General features: G+C 34.0%; 1 protein-coding gene across 5 annotated transcripts in view; it reads left to right on the plus strand.

The window, feature by feature from the left end:
* The window catches only part of OSBPL8 (oxysterol binding protein like 8), a 160,073-nt gene extending 136,327 nt beyond the window's left edge, over positions 1 to 23,746 (plus strand). For all 5 annotated transcript variants that reach the window (XM_087814528.1, XM_016199405.2, XM_016199406.2 and 2 more), the window contains 8 exons: positions 593 to 690; positions 2,462 to 2,551; positions 3,818 to 3,954; positions 6,011 to 6,196; positions 6,544 to 6,631; positions 15,520 to 15,625; positions 17,339 to 17,441; positions 19,221 to 23,746. In XM_087814528.1, the coding sequence (XP_087670654.1) occupies positions 593 to 690; positions 2,462 to 2,551; positions 3,818 to 3,954; positions 6,011 to 6,196; positions 6,544 to 6,631; positions 15,520 to 15,625; positions 17,339 to 17,441; positions 19,221 to 19,350 (938 nt within the window). In that variant the 3' untranslated portion in view covers positions 19,351 to 23,746. The remainder of the gene's footprint in view (positions 1 to 592; positions 691 to 2,461; positions 2,552 to 3,817; positions 3,955 to 6,010; positions 6,197 to 6,543; positions 6,632 to 15,519; positions 15,626 to 17,338; positions 17,442 to 19,220) is intronic.
* Positions 23,747 to 24,058: the final 312 nt, after the last annotated feature.

Genomic DNA, 24,058 nt, shown 5'->3' on the forward strand with positions numbered 1-24,058 from the left:
CATTGAACTAACAGCCAACAGCACTATAACTCATGTCAGAGCCAAGCTTTAACACACATTTTCTCTGAAAAGTACATCACAGCCTTCTGTGCTTAGGAACACTAGACAGCACTTCAGCTCTACATTTGGGGGCCATTTTAAACAGTAATGTCATCAACAGAGAGCACAAAAATGTGAAAAATGTGGCACTAACTATACTGCAGAAAAGACACCTTTTTACCATCTGAAAGATACAAGAAGGCAGAGTGTCACCTTGTTCGACCTCAGCTGGGAATGTGCACATTGGACAACTCAAAATGCCCATGTCCATGGATGACTGCAAAAATGCTGTGGGTAGTGATTTGGAGATTACTAATATATTTTAGTTGAGTATGTGAATATGCAGATATGGAATCTGCAAATAATGTGGATCAACTATTATCTCTTCAGTCCTACAGAACTAAATTTATATGTATATTATAGATTGTTATTGAGTGGGATAGAGTACCCTCGCATTATTATTTTCTCTAGAAGGAAATTAGATTTTAAAGCTCTATTTGTTATTAGCCAGTGTCTCTCTCTTCAACCTTTTGTCAAAATTTTTTTTCTTTAGGAATTCTTTATGGCACAATGACACTGGAGCTTGGTGGAACAGTCAATATTACATGTCAAAAAACTGGATACAGTGCAATACTTGAATTTAAACTAAAGGTTAGTAGAGAATAATAGGAGGTGTCACCCAATAAAGGAGGAGCTGTGCTATAAATATTAAAGAACACAGTTTAGTTTCACAGTTTAGTCTTTATATTAAAGACTAAATATAAGGACACAGAATTCATGAAAGGGCAGCCTTGGAAGATCCAAATCACTACAGAGCCATCATTTTTTATTTTTTTATTTTACTTAATAAAATGGTCGGCATTATATAGGAGATGAGATCTAAGAAAAGTAAATGGATAGAAATTTTTCAGTTAATTAAAGCACTGCTTCAAAAAATACCAAAAAGTATGTAACTGCATGAACTGTAGCTGTGTACACTAAGACAGAGTTCTGTTAGTTACTATTTCTGCCTAACAATTTACTCTTAAAACTCATAAGCTTAAAAACACCATTTTCTGATCCTTAGGGCTTCTGTGGGTTGGGAATTTGGACAGAATGTTTTAGGGATGACTTATCTCTGCTACATAATGTCTGGGGCTTCAATTAGGAAGACTTGCAGACTATGAGTGACTCAACAGTTGGAGCCTAGAACCATCTGAAGACTCATCAGTTATGTGTCTGATGCCTGGTTGGGATGACTGAAAGACTAGGACTGCTAACCTGAACACCTATATATGTGGCCTTTCCATGTAGCCTAGATTTCTCACAGCCAGTTGGTAGCTTCAAGGCAATTAGACTAACCACTTGGCAGCTCAGGGTTCCAAGTGCAAGTGTCCTTGTGAGCAAGGTGAAAGCTGCATCACATCCATGACTTTGCCTCAGAGGTCAAATTATATCACTTCCACCACCTTCTATTAGTTGAAGAGTTATAAACCTACCCAAATTCAAGGGGAAGGGATGTAGGCTCCGCTTGGGAGGATGGCAAGGTATCATTGAAGAAGAGCATGTTGGGCTGGAGGGGGGTGGATAGATATGCTTGAGACAATCTTTGAAAAGTTCTGTCTCCCTTAGAGTGAAAGGGAAATTTAAGACCTTTCACAGTGTCAGTGGTTGGTATAAGATAATACATTACGTTCAGATAAAATATTTCTATGAACTATTTAATATTTATTATTAGCTCCCATGTTGATATCCATCTGATCAGCAACTTTTTTCTAATAAAAAGGAACTCTTTTAAGTATCATTAGATGCAATGCTCTTCGTTCGATTTTTTTTCACCTTAACAAATTTTTGTTTGTATGGTGATAATGCTATTTGGAAATCATGACTGAAGAGGCCTTAAGTAACTTACAGTACCTTTAAAGATTAGATTAGAGCACCAAAATTTTGTCACTGAGGAGAAACAGCAGTAATGCAACATAGTAACTCAAAGTGTATTTCTTCTAATTTTATTTTCTGGAGGGATTTTTGGTTGAGTATTATTTTCCTGTTTTATTTTGAGGGAGGGGGTGTTTTTTCTTTTAATAGATGAGTTAAGTCCTTTAGGTTTGCTGAGTTAATTTTGCTTTATATATTGCTACATTGATAGAGTACAGTCTTGAGTCAGGAGAGAGCAAAGAACTTGAGTCAATTACATCAGTTTGATCTTAAGTTTATTTGAACTTCACGTAGTCTGATTTTTTTAAACCTATTTTTTCCATGTCAACAAATTCAAATGTCTTCTTATTGAGCATTTATTACTAAAATTTGAGTCTGTATTTCACTATTTGTGCCTTCAACAGCATTATAACTGTGCAGTTACTTTTTCTGTTGCTTTTGTCTGCATTGTATCTAAATATAAGTTAAAAGCAAAGTGTTTATTTAACATTTTCTCTTTTAAAAGCCATTTCTAGGTAGTAGTGACTGTGTTAATCAAATAGCAGGGAAACTTAAACTGGGAAAAGAAGTCTTAGCTACATTAGAAGGTCATTGGGTAAGTATTTTTATGTTTTAGCTTAACAAAAGAATTCTATTCTATGGAAAAAAGTTAACAGTCACATTTTATAAACTCACTTATTCCATTGCTAAAATCACCACTATTTAACATAAGCTTCAGCTTAACACACATTTTGGTGTTGCTCTTTTACCAACAATATCTGGTTTTACCTTCCAATATGTAATGTTCTACCTTCCAAAACTTTAAATCAGTAAAACCAGCTAACACTTATATGTCACTTACTATGTACTACATTGTTTAAAAAAGTAGATGTTAACTCATTCAGTATTTAGTATAACTCTATATGGTGGGTACTCTTATTGTCCCCGTTTTACAGAGGACACTGAAGCACGGAGAGTTTAAATACTTTGCTGAGAGTAGCTGGAGTGAGAATTCCAGCCTAGGCAGTCGGCCACCAGGGCTGTGCTTTTATTACAGCAGTATACTTACTGCCTCACCTAGGAGGAAGGGGCGTTTCGAATTAGAGTTATAGTTCCTTTTCAGGAACATGGAAAGGCTGTCGTGGTATTTGAGAGCGATGGCTTTTATTTACTTCCCCGTTAACCTAAATTCCCATCTATATAATTTTGTTAAGAGAAGCTTAAGTGAATAAAGGATCATATCATGCTATTGCTTAGATGCACTCTCACTGTGAACATTGAGTATACTATTTTATGCATTATACATGAAAATGATAAGAAATGTAAGAAAATGAAACTGGATCTAGAAACTCAACTATAAGGCCACATACTCTGTAATGTTTACAGTTTACTTCTATCTGAATATCATTTGGAAAAAAGATAAGAATCTTTTCTTTTAAATGAAATTTTTTAGATTGTGCTCAAATTTTTAACGCCAAGAAAGGCTCTTTCGGGTTTTTCTATATATGTTGAGTGTGTAAAGAGTAATCTGTATCTCTTTGTAGCTGTAATAAACACTATGGTTTCACTTTGGCAATTCGGAGATGATAGATGAGGCTTTGCCTATAATTGTTTGAAATTTGCTTATTAAGTAAAACTTACGAAATCTCATGAACTACCTGTGTATTCAATCAAAATTTAAAATTCTAGTATTACATATTTAATCTTAGTATTTTTCTAAAAATGACAAAAGATTTGGGGCTTTTAGAAAAGTGCTAGCTGTATTTGTTTTTAAAATGCATTTAACTATGGGATTAAGTATCAAGAAGTAGTGCTATACTATATAATCCCCTTTTAAATAAAGATAATTCTCTACATTAATATTTAATATCTTTAAATACAGGATAGTGAAGTTTTTATTAATGACAAAAAGACTGATAATTCAGAGGTTTTTTGGAATCCAACACCAGACATTAAGCAATGGAGATTAATAAGGCACACTGTAAAATTTGAAGAGCAGGGAGACTTTGAATCAGAGAAGTAAGTATACCATATTTCAGCTGATTTTATGATGATACAGTGTATATTTTTAATCCCTCAAAAGTGTGGTCACTTTTCTCTGCCTTTAGTCATATTTCAATTCAGCAAAATAGTTTAACATTTGTGAGATGTGACAGGATTCTCTTTTAGTTTATGTGAACGTCAAATAAATATTATACAAATCATGCTACTTTTTTGCAGCTCAAAGATAAAACTTCCCATTTTTCTTCTTTCTTATCTGCTCCAGGGCCTATTAAAATAAAAAAGAACTTCTAGTTTGTTTACATACAATTATGGGACTAATTAATGATTCTTGGGTTTTATTTGGCACCTGTTTTCTAACCTGGATAAGGCATGTAGAACTCTAGGTGAAGGATGTGGCACAAAAATCTACTTTTTGTTTCATTTTTCTAAAATACATGAATAATGCCACTGCACGTGCAGACTTTTAGAAGACTGGCATTAGTTGAATAATAATTAAGGCCATAGTTTCTGCTCTTAAAATCATGAAATTCTTACTAGATCTGTAACTTTTGAACCAAATATACTGTATACACATTGTCCAATTTTGTTCTTACTGTATTTCTATACTGGCACTTTATACACATTGTGCAGCGTAGTCCTCATTACAGGTTGCCATATGCATTATCATACTCTCTAGTGGGATTCAAGTGTGTGTACTTTTCTTCTACACTCAAAATTGAGGTGGTGCCCTGGCCGGTATGGCTCAGTTGGTTGGAGCTTCATCCTGCACACTGAAAGGTCACGGATTCAAATTCTGGTCAGGGCACATACCCAGGTTGCGGTTCAGTTCCCAGTTGGGGCACGAACAGGAGTCAACCAATGTTTTTCTTTCATATCACTGTTTTTTTCTCTCCCTTCCTCTCTCTAAAATCAATGAAAGCATATCTCAGGTGAGGATTTCAAAGAAAATTTGAGGTTGTCAAAGATGGAATAATATGTATGCAGTTCTAAAATTCTGTATCAGCTGTAACCACATGATGCTCTTCATTCGGAGTGAAGCTTTGCCAAGGCATACAATAATTTTTGAGGTGTGAACATAATTTAATGTATTTTAAAGATGAGGAAAATGAGTCTTAGGCAGGATAAGTAACTTTAAGTTTACCATCCAAGGAGTGGCAGATCTAGGATTCAACCAAGGTCTAATTCCAAAGCCTTTGTTCTGTCAGTCCCAACATGCCGTCTTCCCAGATTAGTGGAATATAGATATTACATTTTTGTTCATCTGATATAAAACTAAACTTTAGTAGGAGAAAGGATTTTACCTCAGTACTCTTTTCTGGTAAACTAGTGGTTCTCAACATTGGCTACACATTAAAATCACCTGGGAAACATTTTTTTTTTTTTTTTTTAATATATCTTTATTGATTTCAGAGGGAGGAAAGGAGAGGGAGAGAGAGAGATAAAAACATCAATGATGAGTGTCATTGATTGGCTGCTGCCTGCACGCCCCTGACTGGGGATCGAGCCCCCAGCCCGGGCATGTGCCCTGACCAGGAATCGAACCCCGATCGCCTGGATCCTAGGTTGATGCTCAACCACTGAGCCACGCCCAGCCAGGCACAGAAACATTTCTAAAAAATACTCTGCTTGCTCCCAGAGATTATGATTTTAACAGTTCCCTGATAATTCCCACATTCGAGATTGAGAAGCATGGCATTACAATATCTGATCTTTGAGGCCAGTCTGTCTTAAATAGTATGTATAAGAATCATCTGGGGAGCTTGTTAAAATTTTAGATTATTGAACTATTGTTTACATTCCTGTCATCTTAGGTCAGCACCATTCATTGCCATACGTTTAAGAGCCCATGTAATAAATGTCTCTTGCCAAGAAAAAAAATTAGTCTCCACTGTATTGCTGTACTCAAGGACCACTTTTTTTATATCTGCACTAATTTCTAAGCATCTCAGCGTAAGCTTTGTCAAAGACAAAAGCCCACATGGAAATCGTTTCCTCTCAAGCGAATTTAAACCTATTCAATGTAGATTTGATTTTCTGTTGCTTTTTTATGCTATTTTTGCACATGTATTAGACTATGGCAGCGAGTAACTCGAGCCATAAATGCAAAAGACCAAACAGAAGCTACTCAAGAGAAGTATGTTTTAGAGGAAGCTCAAAGACAATCTGCCAGAGATCGGAAAACGAAAAATGAAGAGTGGACTTGCAAGTTATTTGAACTCGATCCACTCACAGGAGAATGGCATTACAAGTTTGCAGAGTAAGTAATTATCAGCATAATTTGTTGCCTTTATTTCTAGAATTTTTGTTGTTAGTTTTTTATTAAGCCATATACATACATACACACACACACACACACACACACACACACACACACACACACATAAATTAGTGTGAGATTTAAATTTAATGTTCCATTTATTATAAATTTGACTCCATGATAGTAGTTAGCCTATAAAATAAGCTGAGGATCAGAAGACTTGATATGATGAATCTTAATCTTATAGCTAAGTTTATAGTTACTAAAGAAAATCTAATCTAAACTTTGAAAGTTTTTAAGTATTTTGTTTACTCATTAAACAAATGGTTTGTTTTTTATTTATGTAGTACTCGACCATGGGACCCTCTTAATGATATGATACAGTTCGAAAAAGATGGTGTTGTCCAGACTAAAGTGAAACATCGCACTCCAATGGTATGTAATAGAAAAGTATCTACATCTGCTAGACATATAAATGTTTTAAATCCTTACTAAGACCTTTGGCCACCAACATTTAAAAGTTGGTTTCAAAATTTTAAATTTTTGGTTGGGAAAATGGCAGAGTAGGCAGTTCCAAGCTCTTATCCCTCCAAAGAAACAAAGAAAAGCAAGTTGAAGCTGTCAGATCCAAATTTCCCAGAACTCTGGAAAACAGATGTTCACAGTACTTAAATGAACACTGAATCAAGAAAGAGATGACTTCAAAGCACTAGGAAAGCTTTATGGCATTTTTACTTGACTTGGGTCTAATTTCTTCCTGATGCAGTGGCATTGAAGGGTTCCCACATTCCCAGTGTGGGCCATGGTTCCAGAAGGAGCAGAGCAGACCTTACTCACAAATTGTTTTGTACATCTGTTATAACCTGTCTGGGCCTGAAGGATTTATACAGGGCCCATGTCTCTGTTTTATCTAATTTAGAGCTCAGCTAGATAGATTGCAGGCAATGAGTGGAAGTACTACAAGCCAAACTAGCAAGCTGCAGACACCCAGGGCAAAAGATTACCATTGAAACATATAATAGATCATGTAAGGCCCAGGAACAAAAGCCAGGAAAAGATTCTTTGGCAAACTAGAACATTGAAAAGCCCCATGTGTAATTTAGAAAGCCATACAAATGTCCAAGGCAAGATATTTATGCTTAGAAATGACCTGCAAAAACCCTAAGATTTTACCTGAGGCTAATACCTGGGCTTTTTGCAAGTCCAAGTATAAGCATTGAATGCCCCTGCATAGAGTTATTCTGCTAAGACTAGGAGAGTATTTTTTTTGTCTTTTTTTACTTGTTTAGCTATTCAAGAAAATCTCTGTCAAAATACTAGTTTAACATAGCTAAGGAACAGAGATTTCAGTGACCATGCACAACAAGGAGTACAGTTTTGTAGGGGGAGGGGAGTGTCAAAAACTAGTTTGGAAAATTCACTGAACAAATTCAACAAGCCAGAAAACAGCAAACCCTGGGGAAGGTGGAGAATCTTTTTCCAGAGTTACCACATTATAAAATGTAGATGTCTAGTTTTCAACAAAGAATTACAGGGCACACAGAGACCCAGGAAAATATGAGTCCTTAAAAGGAACAAAACAAATGAACAGAAATCATCCTTGATGAAGTCCAGGCATGAAACATACCAAAGACTTTAAAGCAACTGTCTTCAGTATCCTCAAAGAGTTAAAGAAAATCAGGACAAGGAACTAAAGGAAATCAAGAAAAAGATGTGCTAAAACCAGTATCAATAAAGAGAAATAATGTAAAGGAACCAAACAAATTCTAAAGCTTAAAAATACAGTAATAGAAATGAAAAATTCACTGGAGATATTCAACAGCAGAATCAGTGAATTTAAAAATAGGACAATTGAAATTATCTAGTCTAAGGAAGAGAAAGAAAAAAAATGAAGAAAAGTGAAGAGAGCCTAAGGTACCTATGGGGCACCATCAAGTGGATCATCATATGCATTAAGGGAGTCACTGAAAAATTAGAGAAAGAGAAAGAAACAAAGGAATATTTGAAGAAAGAAGTCCTCCAAATTCCCAAATTTAATAAAAGGTATGAATCTATAAATTGAAGGAGTGCAACTAATTCCAAGTAGGATAAATTCAAAAGATACCCACATCGAGACATAATAAGCAAACTATCAAAAGCCAAAGAGAATCTTGAAAGCATCAAGAGAAGCAACTTGTCACATATGAAGGATCTTCAATAAGAGTAACCACCAATTTCTCATCAGAAACCATGGAGGCTAGAAGGCATGAGATGACATACTTAAAATGTTGGCCCACCTAGTGTGGCTAAGTGGTTGAGCATCGACCTATGATCCAGGAGATCGAGGTTTGATTCCCAGTCAGGGCATATGCCCAGGTTGTGGGCTTGATCCCCAGCACGGGGCGTGCAAGAGGCAGCCAATCAATGACACTCATCATTGATGTTTCTATCTCTCTTTGTCCCTCTCCCTTTCTCTCTCTGAAATCAAAGAATTTTTTTTAAATGTTGGAAGAAAAAACTTCTCAACCAAGAATTCTGTGTCTGGTAAAACTATCCTTCAAAAATGGAGGAGAAATTGAGATATTTCCAGATAGATAAAAGCTGAGAGAGTTCACTGCCACTAGGCCTGTCATACAAGAAGTGCTAAAGGTAACCCTTCAGATTGAAATGACACCCAAAACCATATGAAAAAGATTTTCAATAAAGATAAACAGATGGGCAAATATAAAAGCCACTATTACTGTAGTTTTAATTTGTAACCCTACTTTTTATTTCCTACAGTATTTAAAAGATAATGAATGAATAATAATTACAAATCTGTTATTGGGCATATAGCATATAAAGATATAATTTTTTACAGCAACATAAAGGGATGGAAGATGAGCTATATAGTATCAAAAAGTTTTTGTGTGCTATTGAAATTAAGTTGGTATTGATTGATGCTAGATTGTTATAAATTTAGATATAAATGTCATCCCCACGGTGACCACAAAGAAAATATCTAAAACATATACAAAAGGAAATAAGAAAGGAATCAGAACAGTTCACTACAAAAGAAAAACGAAATACAAAAGAAGGTAGTAATGGAGGAAATGAGGAACAAAAGGTGTAAGACATACAGAAAACAGTAAAATGGCAGAAGTCTTTTTAAATCAGTAATTTCATTAAATATACAGGGGTTAAATTTTCCAATCAAAAAGCAAACAGGCAGAATGGATTAAAATAAATATCCAACTATATTCTGTCTACAGGAGACTCACTTTAAATCCAAAACCACAAATAGAGTAAAATGAAAGGATGGAAAAAAGTTATTCCATACAAATAGAAACCAAAGACAAGCGGTGATGTCTCTACTAATATCAGACAAAATGGACTCTTAAGTAGAAAACTGTTACAAGAGACAAAGAACATTATATATTGACAAAAGAGTCAGTTTACCAAGAATATATGACAATTACATATGTACAAATCAGTGAAGCCCCAAAATATATGATTCAAACATTAACAAAATGGAGAAATAGACCATTCTATAACAATAGATGCATACTTCAGTACAATACTATCATTAATGAATAGAACACCTAGATAGAAGATCAATAAGGAAACAGAAGGCTTGACCCACACAAACCAACTAGGCCTACCAGATAAATGTAGAATAGTCTACACAACAACAGCAGAATATACAGTCTTGTCAAGTGCACATGAAACATTCTCTAGGATAGACCATATGTTAAGGTATATAGCATGTCCCAGTAAATTTTCAAAAGATCGAAACATACAGAGTATTTTTTTTAGCCATAGTGAATGAAACTAGAAATCAGTAACAGAAGGAACATTGGGAAATTTGCAAATATGTGAAAATTAACATTTAATTAATCAAATTAGAAATCATAAGTGAAATTAGAAAACACTTAAATTAATGAAAACAAAAACACAACATACCAAAACTTGTAAGATGTAGCAAAAGCAGTGCTCAAAAGGAAATATATAGTTGTGAATGCCTACATTCAAAAAGAAGAAATATCTCAATAACTTAATGTAATAATAGGAAACCAGAAAAAGAAAAGTAAACCCGAAGCTAACAGAGATAAACAAACTAGGGAATAGAAGAACAAGAGAGAATCAATGTAGCTAAAAGTTGGTTCTTCGAAAAAGTCAACAAAATTGACAAACCTTTAGCTAGACTGAGAAAAAAAGAGCGAGACACAAATAACTAAAGTCAGAAATGGTAGTGGAGCCATTACTACTGACCTTACCGAAATAAAAAGGATTATAAGAGGATACTATGAACAGTTTTATACCAGCAAATTAAGTAACCAAGATGACATGGACAGATTCCTAAAAACACATAAAGTGGTTCAAGAAGAAATAGAAATTTTCAACAGACCTGTAACAAGGTAAGAAATGGAATCAGTAATTAAAAGCCTCCAGACAAGTAAAAGTCCAGGACCAGATGGCTTCATTGGTGAATTCTACAAACATTTAAAGAAAAACAAACACCAATCCTTCTCAAACTCTTCCAAAAAATAGAAGAGATGGAAAACCTTGTAACTCATTCTTAAGAGCCCAGCATTACCCAAATACCAAAGCCACATAGAGATAGTACAAAAAAAGAAAATTATAGATCAGTATAACTTATACTATAGATGTAAAAATCCTCTACAAAATACTGTCAAACCAAATCCAACAGCATATTAAAAAGATTATATACCATGACCAAGTGGGATTTTTCTGAGAAATGCAAAGATGATTTAACACATGAAAATTAATCAGATGAAGGGACATATCACATGCTCATTTCAGTTGACATAGAAAAGGTATTTGACAAAATCCAAGACCCTTTTATGATTAAAAAATATATATCATACTTAACAGTGAAAGACTGAAAACTTTTTTCCCAAGATCACAAACAGGACAGGCATGCCCACTTTAACCACTGGCACTTAACATTTTACTGCAAGTTCTAGCCAGAGAAATTAGACAAGAAAAAGAAATAAAAGGCACCTAAATTGGAAATAAGGAAGTAAAAGGGCCTCTCATCACAAATGATATGATTTTACATGTTAAAAAGAAAAATCCCAAAGAATCCATAAGAAAGCTATTTGAGCTGATGAACAAATTTAGCGGTTTCAGGGCATAAGATGAATACAAAAACCAGTTGTTTTTCTATATGTGTTCAAGGAACAGTTTCAAAAGGAAATTAAGAAAACAATTTAGCCCAGCCGGTGTGGCTCAGCGGTTGAATGTTGACCCAGGAACTAAGAGGTCGCTTTTTCCATTCCCCATCAGGGCACATGCCCAGGTTGCAGCTCTATCCCCAGTAGGGTGTGTGCAGGAGGCAGCCGATCAGTAATGTTTCTCTCTCATAGATGTTTCTCTCTCTCTATCCCTATCCCTTTCTCTCTAAAAATCAATAATAAAAAACATTTTAAAAAAGAAAGCAATTTAGCCTGACCAGTGTGTCTCAGCAGTTGAGTGAGGAACCAGGAGGTCACCTTTTCCATTCCCTGTCAGGACACATGCCCAGGTTGCAGGCTTGATTCCCATTATGGGGTATGCATGAGGCAGCTGATCAATGATTCTCTCTCATCATTGATGTCTCCCTCTCCTTTCCTCTCTTTGAAGTCAATAAAAACATTTTTTTCAAAAAGCAATTTAATGTACAGTACCATTTAAAAGAATAAAATACCTAGTAGTAAATGTAAGGAGACAAAAGATTTGTACACTGAAAACTATCAAGCACTGCTGAAGAAAATAAAGAATACCTAAATGAAAGATATCCTGTGTTCTTAGGTAGGAAAACTTTATTTTGCCATGATGTCAGTACTACCCAAAGAAATTTACAGATTGAATGCTCTTTATAAAAATTGCAACAGCTTTCTTTTTACCAAAATGGAAAAGCCAGTCCTCAAATTCATATGGAATTACAGGAGGCCCTGAGTAGCCAAAATCTTAAAGAAGAGCAAAGTTGGAAGACTCATGCTTTCTGGTTTTGAGACTTACTACAAAGCTGTAGTAATCAAAACAGTGTATTATTGGCCTACAGATCAATTGATTTCTGACAGAGTTGCCAAGTCCATTCAATGGGAAAGGAATTGTCTCTCAAACAAATGGTGTTGGGACAGCTGGATTACCACATACAAAAGGATGAAGGTGGACCTCACGCCCTATACAAAAATTAACTCCAAATGGATTCACAATCTGAATAAGAGCTAAAACCGTAAAACTCTTAGTAGGAGACAGGGTAAATCTTCATGATGTTGTATTTGGCAAGGGCTTCTTAGACATGTCACTGAAAGCAGAAGGAACAATAACAAAATAGATAAATGGGACGTCATCAAAACTAAACATTTTTATGCCTCAAGGGACATCATCAAAGTGAAAGACAACCTACAGAATGAGAGAGAATATTTGCAAATCATTTATCTGACAAGGGTTTAATATTTAGGATATATAAAGAACTTAACAAAAGACAACCCAATTTTAAAAATGAGCAAAAGACTTGAATAGACATTTCCTCAAAGAAGATAGACAAATGGCGAACAGCACATAAATGATGCTCAAAATCATTAGTCATAAGGGCAATGCAAATCAAAACCACAATGAGGTCAGGTAGTACTTCACATCATTAAAATGATAATAATTTAAAAGTGTTGAAATGAAAAATAAGTGTTGGTAAGGATGTGGAGATATTGGAACTCTTGTATATTGCTGGCAGGAATATCAAATGTTGCCATCCCTGTGAAAAACGATTTGGTGGTTCCTCAAAAAGCTAAATATAGAATTTCCATATGACCCAGCAATTCCACTACAAAAAAATTGAAGGCAGGAACTCAGATACTTGTACACTCATGTTCACTGCAACATTATTCACAATTGCCAAAACGTAGAGAAAGTTGAAGTGTGCATCAACAGATGGATAAACAAAATGTGGTATATGCTTACAATAGAATATAATTCAGCCATAAAAAGAATGGAATTCTGCTACCTAATACAACATGGATGAACTTTGGAAATATAGTGCTAAGTGAAATAAGCAAAACAGAAAAGGACAAATATTGTGTCATTCTACATATGTATAAAATATAAGATAGGCAAATTCATAGAAAGATTGGAGATTACTAGGGACTGAGGGAAGGAGAGAAAGGGAAGTAATTGTTTAATTGTTACAGAGTCTCTTTGGAGTGATGAAACTGTTTTGGAAGTAGCACTGATGGTTGTATAATATTGTAAATGTACTGAATACTACTGAATTGTACACTTAAAAATTATTAAAATGGCAAAAATGGCAAGACTGATACAATCACTATGGAAAACAGTGTAGATGGAGTTTCCTCAAAAAAATTAAAAATGGAACTGCCATCTGACCCAGTGATCCCACTTCTAGCAATATATCCTAAGAAGCCAGAAACACCAATCAGAAAGAATATATGCACCCCTATGTTCATAGCAGCACAATTTACAATAGCTAAGATCTGGAAACAGCCCAAGTGCCCATCAGTAGATGAGTGGATTAAAAAACTGGGACATTTACACATTGGAATACTATGCAGCTGTAAAAAAGAAGGCTCCCTTAACCCTTTGAGACAGCATGGATGGACCCGGAGAGTATTATGCTAAGTGAAATAAGCCAGTCAGAGAAAGACAAGTATCACGTGATCTCACTCATATGTGGAATCTAATGAACAAAATAAACTGAGGAGCAGAAAAGATCCAGAGACACTAAAGCATGGAACAGACTGAGGGATCTCAGAGGGAAGGGGGTGGGGAAGAGCTGGAAGAGATTAACCAATGAACTTATATGCATATATGTAAGACTTATTTTATATATGTATGTACATACACACACGTAATCACAATTTAGAAATTAAAAAAAAACTTTAAATTTTGTTTCTTCCTTTGACAACACTAACATGATAGAGACACACAGGGCATCTGTATTTCCTCCTAAAGGTCGAGTTTAGTGATCACAATAAATCTTGTATATCAAAAGTTAGATTGCTGAATCCCTTTGTCATTTTAAATAGCTTCTCACCAGTCTTCATCAATTTCCAATTTGAACCTACTCTTCAAATGTGGATTTGGATTCTAAATGTTACAAAATTTTAAGTCTCTATGACTTGAAGTAGGAGGATGCAGTGTAGGCTGAATATACAGCCTGCCTCCTTATTACTTTTCTATAATAGAATTATAGAAATTTTATATTTATCTTCAGCACATGAATAATATTTTACAAAATTACTTCAAGGAATAGGTAATTGGAGATGGTTCCTATTTAGAACAGTAAATAGGTAAGAACAGAGTTAAAGGCATAATGACCACCGGTTTCCTGTTTTTCTAAGTATGTAAATTACCTTGCCCTTCTGATTCTAGTTTCTTCTCTTGCATTTGGGTTTTTTAATCTAAGGTTTATTTCCAAAAAGTGCAAGCTTATTAATAGAATAAAATCTAAAGTTGTTTATTCTAAGGAAAATTTAGTCCTAGTTGATAGTTTGATATGCTTTTGTGCATGCACTCAGATGCTTTTAGTAAGTTTAAATCATACTCTGCAAAATAATATCATTTATTATAAGATGGTTTCTACAGTATCCAGATATTATTAAAAGTAAATAATTTTATTGAAAACACAACATCATTCAGTGGAAATGTTTACAATGTTGGAAACAAGTATGATTTAAAAGAACACTATTAATTAACATTCAATTAGAGATGCTAATGTGCAGTTAGAAAAGTGGGGGGTGTGTGTGTGTGTTTACATTAAAATATCTCTTGAAGGATATACAAATAGCAGTGACTATTTAGTTGGGAGGAGGCAGGATGTATAGGGATCAGGAGCTGGAGGGACACTCCTCATTGTATATTTTTATACTGTTTGATATTTGTGCCAAATTAATATTTTCTATTAAAATTAAATAAAACAGCCCTGGCCAGGTTGTCCAGTTGGTTGGGGCATCATCCCATACACCAAAAGGTTGCAGGTTCAATTCCTAGTCAGGACGCATACCTAGGTTGGGGGTTTGGTCCCGGTTGGGGCGCAAATGAAAGGCAACTGATCAATGTTTCTCCCTCACATCAATTTTTCTCTCTTTCTCTTTCTTTCTGTCTCTCCGCCCACCCCTTAAAATCAATAAACATCTTCAGGTGAGGATTTTTAAAAAATTAAATAAAATAATTGTATTATATAAGTATATTATATCTTATTTGTTAAGTTTTAATTAGACTATTTCATTTTTGTTTTTATGTCTAAGCATTGTGCCATTGAACAGATAGTTTTGACAGTTGTATATTGGTCTTTAATTATAAAATTCAATGAAATTTGCATACTAGCATGTTTTTGTTTTCAGGTTAGTGTCCCAAAAATGAAACATAAGCCAACCAGGCAACAGAAGAAAGTGGCAAAAGGCTATTCGTCCCCAGAACCTGATATCCAGGACTCATCTGGAAGTGAAGGTAAAATTATTTATTGCAGATTATTCACTATAGGAGTCTAAATTATTAAAAGGGTATTACTATACTGTGTTTGATAGATGAAAATGGTTTTTTATATTCATTTAAGAAGATATATAAAAGTTTTGGTGAGGGCAGGGATGGTGTGCAAAAAAAAAAAAAAAATCTCTATTTTAGATTATAGGTCAATTTCAAGACCAGGCCACAGGTAAAGTCACGGGGTATGAATTAAGGGGGAAACATGCAAATCAAGAACCACACTGTAGTGTGGCTCTTATGCCTTCTTAGCTTCTGAAAAATTGTTGATGGCTTCTTAGATTCAATGCAGGAAGTGTTTTTTGTACGTTGAGCTTAGTTCCATGCTTCAGGAAAGTTTTTCATTCTCGGAATAAATTATTGTAGTGCTTAGAAGTCACAGACAAGTAAAACTATAACTATATCAAAATTATGGACTAAGTTAACTAGTGTGTCATTCTTGTTTGAGTCAGATAATGTGTAAACTGCGTTGAGCTACACTGAGATATAATCAAGACAGGATTAAGGTAATGTCTGAGACATTATGAGGAAAAGGTGTTTTAAAGGCATAGTCTCTAAGCTCACACTAAACTGGGGAGCTCATTTTTACAGAGGTAGCCTACGCTAGAGGTGAATAAATGATAAATGCCTGGAAATTAGTAGAAGAAAAAAAGAGTTGAAAGAGGGAATGTTCTTAGAGGAACCTGATGAATTTGTAATGGAGTACAGTAATCTAGGCTTGAGAGAAGCATGTTGGGACAAGCTGTTGGAGTAAAGATGAATAAACTGAGTAGAGGTTTAAAAGCAGGAGTTACATGGTACCCGTGTGCTAGAGGGAGTGTTTGTTCCACTGCCATTCCCATTTTAGAGAAAAGGAAACTTAAGACACAGGTGAACCTGCTCAAGTCCGTATATCACATAAGGCAATAGATATGTTATATAAGCAGATATTTTGGCTTCTTAATTCACTCTCCTCTCTTATCCCTCCACTATATTACCTAAAACGCATAGGCTGCTGTTTATTGAGTACTTAATGTGTGCCAAACTGGATGTTAAACACCCCTTACTACAACCATATGAAGTTTAGTGTTATTTATCCCTATTTTACAAATGAGAAAGCTGAGATCTAGAGAGAGGTTAAGATCTGAACAAAAATGTAAAGGAAGGAATAGATAGGCAAGGGGAATTGGGCGGGGGGGAAACAATACAGTTTGCTAGTTGACGATAAAAATGTGTAGAAGTATCAAAACCAATGGAAAAGGTTTAAAGTTTGGGTGACTAGGGAAATAAAGATAACATTAACAATTAATATAAAACTGAAAAGGAGCTCAAAAAACTAACTCCCTCAGATGTAGACAAATGGGCAAGAAACAGAAGAGAGTAATACCTTCCCCAAATTAATATATGTATTTTAATGAGCTTTTTTGGTCTGTTTATTTAGTTAAAAAATAAAACTGATGCCATCCAAAACTTAACTAAATTGTAGTTTCTTTAAATATATCTTTAGTATTCTAGTTTTGGAATGATATCATTGAAGCTTCAAAAATGCAGTGTATTTGTATTATTATGTTAATCTCAAAGCCATAAAAATGGTGCCTGAGAAAATTTTTATTACATGAGAATCATTAAGCTGAAATGTGGATTGTTTATAATTAAATATGTTCACTATTTTCATAAAGTTTGTTTTAAATGTTCTTTTAGCTCAATCAGTAAAACCAAGTGCAAGAAGAAAGAAAGGGATAGAACTGGGAGACATTCAAAATTCCATCGAATCTATAAAACAAACACAGGAAGAAATTAAAAGGTAATATATACTGACTATTCATTTGAGTCCAGAGGATTAGTTAAGAATCCTGTTATGTAGGAAATCATATGCAAACTTTAGATTTTTAATATTATTACTAAGCTAAAATAGAACCTTGGCTTCTGTCACCTGATGACAGAAATGTATGACATTCTTTCAACACTAAAATATTGGAGGAGAGGCTGTTTTTTCTCATCTGTGAGGGTGAAATTGGAATCTCTTTATCTTAACTGCTATAGCATACTAAGAATGTAGCTGGGCTCGGTGTGGAAGTGGGGTAGTTTCTCAGAAAATCTGCCAGCAAAGGCTTCTGCAGCCTCCTTTGTTCATGGCTAATATTTAATTACAGTGCACCAGTTGTTGAAATATTGAAGTACTTTCAAACAGTGGGTAAAGAGCCACTACTACCCTGAGACCTTCATATGCTCCCCTGGCAGACCCAGACCTTTCCCACACACACCTCCCAACGATCCAGCAGCTAAAGATCACTAACACCTATGAAGGTTCCTTGGAGGGAAAGGACGCTTACCCTGCTCCATTGCTAAGGCTAGCATGAGCTCAGATTCATTGCCTCTCCTTGCTGTATCAGATGCTTAAAATTTTTTAAGGTTAGCCAACCAGCTTTTGTATATTTAGTGCTTAGTGCTAGATGTTCTGGAGGATTTTTTTAAAGATACTTTCTCTTTTCTTAGTGATCTTATGACTCCTATTTAGTTGGTATTTTCATCAGCAGCCTCATCTCCTGCCATTCCCCTACACATACCCCATGCTCAAGTTCTATGAAACTCCACATCTTCAGCATATGCTCTGCTCTCGCATCTTTGGATCTTTGCCCATACTGAATCCACTTCTTAGATGGCCCTTCCTCCCACCCTGCCCATAAAAAAAAAATTCCTGTTTATCCTTCAGAATATAACTCAAACGCCACCCATTTGTGACATGTCTAATCACTCACCTTGCCCTGTGGGGTTATTACTCCCTCCACTCAGCTTGTTTAGCTCTCTGCACATACTCCTTTTGAGCACTTACTACACTAGAGTTATTTTTGTATTTGTCTGTTTACCCCCCATTGGACCATGAGCTCCCTAGAGCAGGGAGTCCATCTTCTGCATCTTGGTATCATTACCCCTAATATAAAGTACTCAAGCTTTCTAATTTCATTATATTTATAAACTGAGCCTACTTGTTTTTCTTGACTCCTTTTCTTTCTCTAGAGTAGAGAGAGTGTCTTACCAGTATGTAAGACACTTGAGTAGAAGTCAGAAAAAGAAAATGTCTTCACTAATCAGCTATTTTTAGCCAAAAGCATTTAGGGTGGCAAGAGGATATTTTAAACTCACTTCATGACTAAATTGACATTTTATTTTTATTCGCATATGACATGCCTATAGAACATTCCTTATGTTATGAACATTATGAAATCTGTTGTTTGTTTGTTTTTCCTGGGTAATTTAGGATTTTTCTCTAATTCCACCTCTATCTCCTGAAAGTAAAGATATAGAACCTTAGTGGCCAACTAAGAAGCAAAATTTTTGTTTTAAAACCACTTTAATAACAGAGAAGGTGATGTATTTCTACATCATCAAACTCTAATAATTATGTTTGATGCATAGCATTAAGTAATATATTTGGTACAATGTGGAATATAGATTTAGACAAGACCTAATAATAGCTCCACATAGCATAAGCAGCTGGCTGTTCAGGCAGTATATCAAATTAAGAGTTCTGTGCTAACATTTTTGACAAATAATTTAAAAAATGACTTGCTTATTTTTGTAGACATATTATGGCTCTTCGAAATCATTTAGTTTCAAGCGCACCTGCCACAGATTTTCTTCAACAAAAAGACTACTTCATCATTTTCCTCCTGATTTTGCTTCAAGTCGTAATAAACTTCATGTTTAAGTAGTTCTTTACAGTGAATCAATGAACTGGAATGATTAGATTCAGCCTGGACCACTGTTCAAGTTGTTTAGATTTTATTAAAACATCACAATATTTCCGAAACAAAACCTTAGAGATAAATGCAGAGGTGTTGACCTTTCATACCTTTTATCCTTAACCTGAAACAAGAGCTATTCTACTTGGTCATTAAAGTGAGCTATATGTTAAGTGCCAGAGCATTTCTAGCTTTTGTGAGAATGTGTCTACATGTGAGTATAATAAATCCACATGTATACATAATTGTGTCTTATGTATACCTGATAGTAAGTAGTCTTTGTATTCTATAGTATGTTCTGAGATACAGCACTAATGGTCATAGCAAAAATGTTATCAATATAATAAATATATGTGTAGTAACCTATTTTCTTCATAACAGGCATAAACTTTTATCAATAAGGAATTACAAAATAGGAAATGATGGGATAGTAGACATATTATAAATAGTTCAATACACTGTACTGTTTTAAAAAAATCATTTCCAAAGCACCCATCTTAATTGTCTTCTTAGAAAGAGCAAGAAAAAGTGTGGTCAAAGTTGATATATTGAGAGATATAAGGTGGCAAATTGCTTTTTTTAAAGTTTACATAAGATTTTTTTGCCCCCTCGAATTTAATATTTATAGATACAGGTACAAATGTACACAAGTGTATATCAACATAAAAATGGTATGCAGCTACTTGGGTCTGTTGGTTATATCTTTCTTATACCTATATAATACCACCTGAAGCACTTGCTGATAAAAGTGTGGTCAGAATTGGTTGCTGTCCTTTCTTATTTTTGTTTTTTTAACTCGGTCCAATAACACAGGCCAAATTACAGAGATGTTTATACGGCAGCAATTTTCAACATTTTTCACCTCATAGCACCCATAAACTAATTACTAAAAAATATATTTTTTGCTGCTCTGACCAAAAAAAGAGGTATAATTTTGATTCATTCACACCAGACAGCTATTGTTGTGTTAACTGTTGTCATTTTTTTATTTGACAATCTAAGGGAAAAGAGGTCAGTGCCCCTGACTAAAGAGCCAGGTATTGCATGTTTTAAAAATTCTTGCAGGAAAAAAAATTCTTGCAGCACCACTGGTTGAAAATCACTGTTATAGGGCATATGAAATGCTGATAATTCATGTTTTTTCATTATGAAAAACATATTTAGCTTTCACTTAAACCGTGGTGTCCTCAGTAAGTAGAAGAGAAGAAATTATAACCAACATTTTACTTCAAAAGCCAAATAAGAGAAAGGCAGTAAGAAAAGAAGCTTTGTATGGTGGCATTTATATATACAATAAAATTGGTTTCTTTAAAATGTGCAATAAGTTGCGCATCTAAGAAGAGCATCAAGTTCTGAAGTTTAATTTTTTATTCTCCTCATTTCTTAGTAACTTCATTCTGTTGCAAAACCATAATTCTCAAGATTCCATTTGTTCACGCTCAGGCAAACTTTTTCCTAAATTCTTTTTCAGTTTAATATTTTTACTTTATAATTTTTACATAAATGTAGTCCTCAAAAACAATTTTTGCAAATGTAAGTTAAGCTTAGGAACATGTTCTAAGATAGATAAATCATAGAATCCTGAAAGTATTGATTTTTTAAATGGTTTTTGATGAAAATAAAGTCAGAATGATTGCTCTGGCTACATTTGCCATTGATTAAGAAGAGACTGTTAGACATTGGTAAAATTACAATCAGCTGTTTAATGCCATGATAAATATAAAATCAGAGAATTATTGCTAAATTGTGAAAATTGAAAATGATAAAAGAAAAAGCCTGCTTTCCCCCTAACCAATATAACTATCTTAAGTATCCTAAAGTTTTATGAAGAGCCATTTCCTGTGTATTTTTGGCAGAACAATGCTGTATTCCATTTGTACATGTGAAACATTTTTTAAATTGATTAAAGCATAAATAAGATGTGTCTATACCCCATATAAGTATATATATAATATGACTGCACTAGAACAGATGGGGGTTTTTGTTTGTATTTCATACTTGTTGATATAATTTTTGTACTCACTTTCTGTTACCAATGTTATGCTCAGCTGCCTATTACCTGATATACATTTTGTAAATATTGTACAATTTTATCTTTTTTATGGTTTAAACTAGTATTAATTTATATTATATATAACTTGATTGGCTGATCATAAAGTCATTTCATCATTAAACCCTGAAAACTTAAAAATTTTGTTAGTAACCCCCTTTTGGTGTTTTAGTCTTACCCACTTGTGGGTTATTTACATTTGGTATAAATAGTGTTTAATTGCATAGGTATCTTCTGAGACTGGAAATGTAGTTATTTTGTTTTTTAATTTTCCTTTTAGGGCCGATGTTATGGGTTCTTATTACCCAACAAGTCAAAAACTATTTCATGAGAAAGAGCAGGGTTACTTATGACTGTTCCTTATACACTAAAAGCATGTATCTAATCTAATTGTCTTCTTATGCTTTTAGTTGTATGAGTTCCTTTCTGCAAACTGAACACAAAACTCAGGAATTGGTGGCTTAGTTTTAGATCAGTGCTTATACCAGGCTTAGTATGTGAATCCTTTAAAACACATAATTAACTTTGTAGTTAGCCATATGTGTGATTGATTTTGAATAGTCTCTACCTGGAATTAATCTTCCTTCACACATGGATTCATAAAAATTGTGATGTGCAGTTCTCAGTTGTCTGAGAGCTTTATAATGGTTTCTAGGATTTAAGACCTTATATCCTTTTATTCATTTGATCAAAAATTTTATTTTTTCAAATGAAAACTTAGGTAATAATTATTGACATGTGCATTTCTGTTTTGGTTGTTAAATGTACTATGCCTTTCACCCTTTAGTGAGGTATAGCTCACCCAGGAAAAGATAATAAATAGGGCATGTGAAATAAAAGTTTCAGCAATAGATATTTTACTTGTATTTCATGTCAGTACTTATTGTATCATTTATAAAGATACAGTGTAATCTTTGTCACCATTCCATTGAAAATGTTGGCCTTGTAAAATACAACCCTCACTTAGTAGTATTCACGCTTTTGTGCCTTTAAGAAAATACTTTTACTCATTTTGTGTTACAGAACTATATGATTCAAAGTGTTTATAGGCTTAAGTGTCATAAAGGGTCATTTCTCTTTGTCACCTTACTTCCTTTTATATAGCTAAGTATATTTCAATGGTAATGCTATACTTTTATAAAGTTTTGTCTAATTAATATTCTTCACTCTCACACATCATTGAAGTAGACCTGTCAGATTATTCTGAGTATTGTAAACAGTGCCTTTCTGATGGAATTCACACTGTTTTGGGTGTCAACTTGTGCCATAACCACACAAAATTCTGTGAAAGGCAATTTTAACTTTTTGAAGAATATTTTAGTCAAATATTTAAGAAAACAAGTGTATAAAATTCCATTTTTTCCAGTGTTTAGCATTTCTAGTGAGCAATGAATATATTTGGGTTTTGTTTGTTTGACATGAGGTGATAATGGCAGTATTGATGAGCCATACATGATGCTGCAGATTATTTTGAATTGTGTTAAATGTACAGAACTAAAATATTAAAATTAGCATTTATACCAAATTTTCCAATTTGAACCAATGGCGGGGGGAACCCCACACAAATCACTAAGTTTACATTTCAACTTCTGACTACATGGAAAAAAGAGATTCTTTAAAAATATATCATCTGCCACTAGTATGTAATTTGGTTTCATTTTGTTTACCTATAGTGTGAATTTAGTGTACTGTATTTACTTTTTGTTACTCTTAACATAGTTTGTTTTGTTACAGTTTTTATTTGAAGATGGATTGTTAAAATTGTATAGGACCAGTGTCTCCTTAATGATTAACAGAAGAGCCACAAGAACCCTGTGACAAAATGAATGTGAATTTACTTTCTAAAATATTTAGAAAATTATATCTTTCTGCATTTATCATGTAAAATTATTTTAGTATTACAATATTGACATTTATTTAAAGAAAAATGCCACAAAACTTTTGAACTGATGAGCCACAGAATGTCAGTTGAAATTTTTTTCACTTTTTAGCATGCTAAATATACATCTAAGTTAAATATTCTGATTGATGATCATTTATAAATTCACAGTACCACTGGTCAGTTTTGTATAATAGAATAAAAGTATGTTATCTGCAGTGTAAGTACAGCACACTGTCAAATTCTTTTCCTTAAGGTGCATCGTAAATGTACAGATAGTCATAGGCTACTGTTTTGTAATGTATTACATTTCTTATCTCTTATTCCTAACCTATTATTATGTTTGCAGAGACAAAGAATTGAATTTTTCTAATGATCTGTAAGATTATGCTAACTTCTACAAGTAGGCATTCTAAATAAAATTTTAAAAAAGCAAATTGTGATCAAATGACTTTTAATATAACATATTTAATTACTTAGACCCAATTATTTAGTCCTGATTTTTAAATTAAAATAAAAATTTTGGTGGGGGTAGTTGTGAAGGACCATACAGGATTTGGAAGGGATTTAACAGTTAGAATCCCTAATGTATGCTGTACTTGGTACTTTATATACATTCCTCTTGAGTACTCACAATAACCTTAAGATAAATGGAAGTTAGCCCGGTGTTATAGATGAAGAATCTGAGGCTAAGAGAAGTTAAGTGATTCTAAAAGCTTCATAGAGTAAGAGTGATAGCGAGCACAAGT

Source organism: Miniopterus natalensis, chromosome 2, assembly GCF_054644295.1.
Source record: "Miniopterus natalensis isolate mMinNat1 chromosome 2, mMinNat1.hap1, whole genome shotgun sequence".
In the NCBI taxonomy this organism is placed as follows: domain Eukaryota; kingdom Metazoa; phylum Chordata; class Mammalia; order Chiroptera; family Miniopteridae; genus Miniopterus; species Miniopterus natalensis.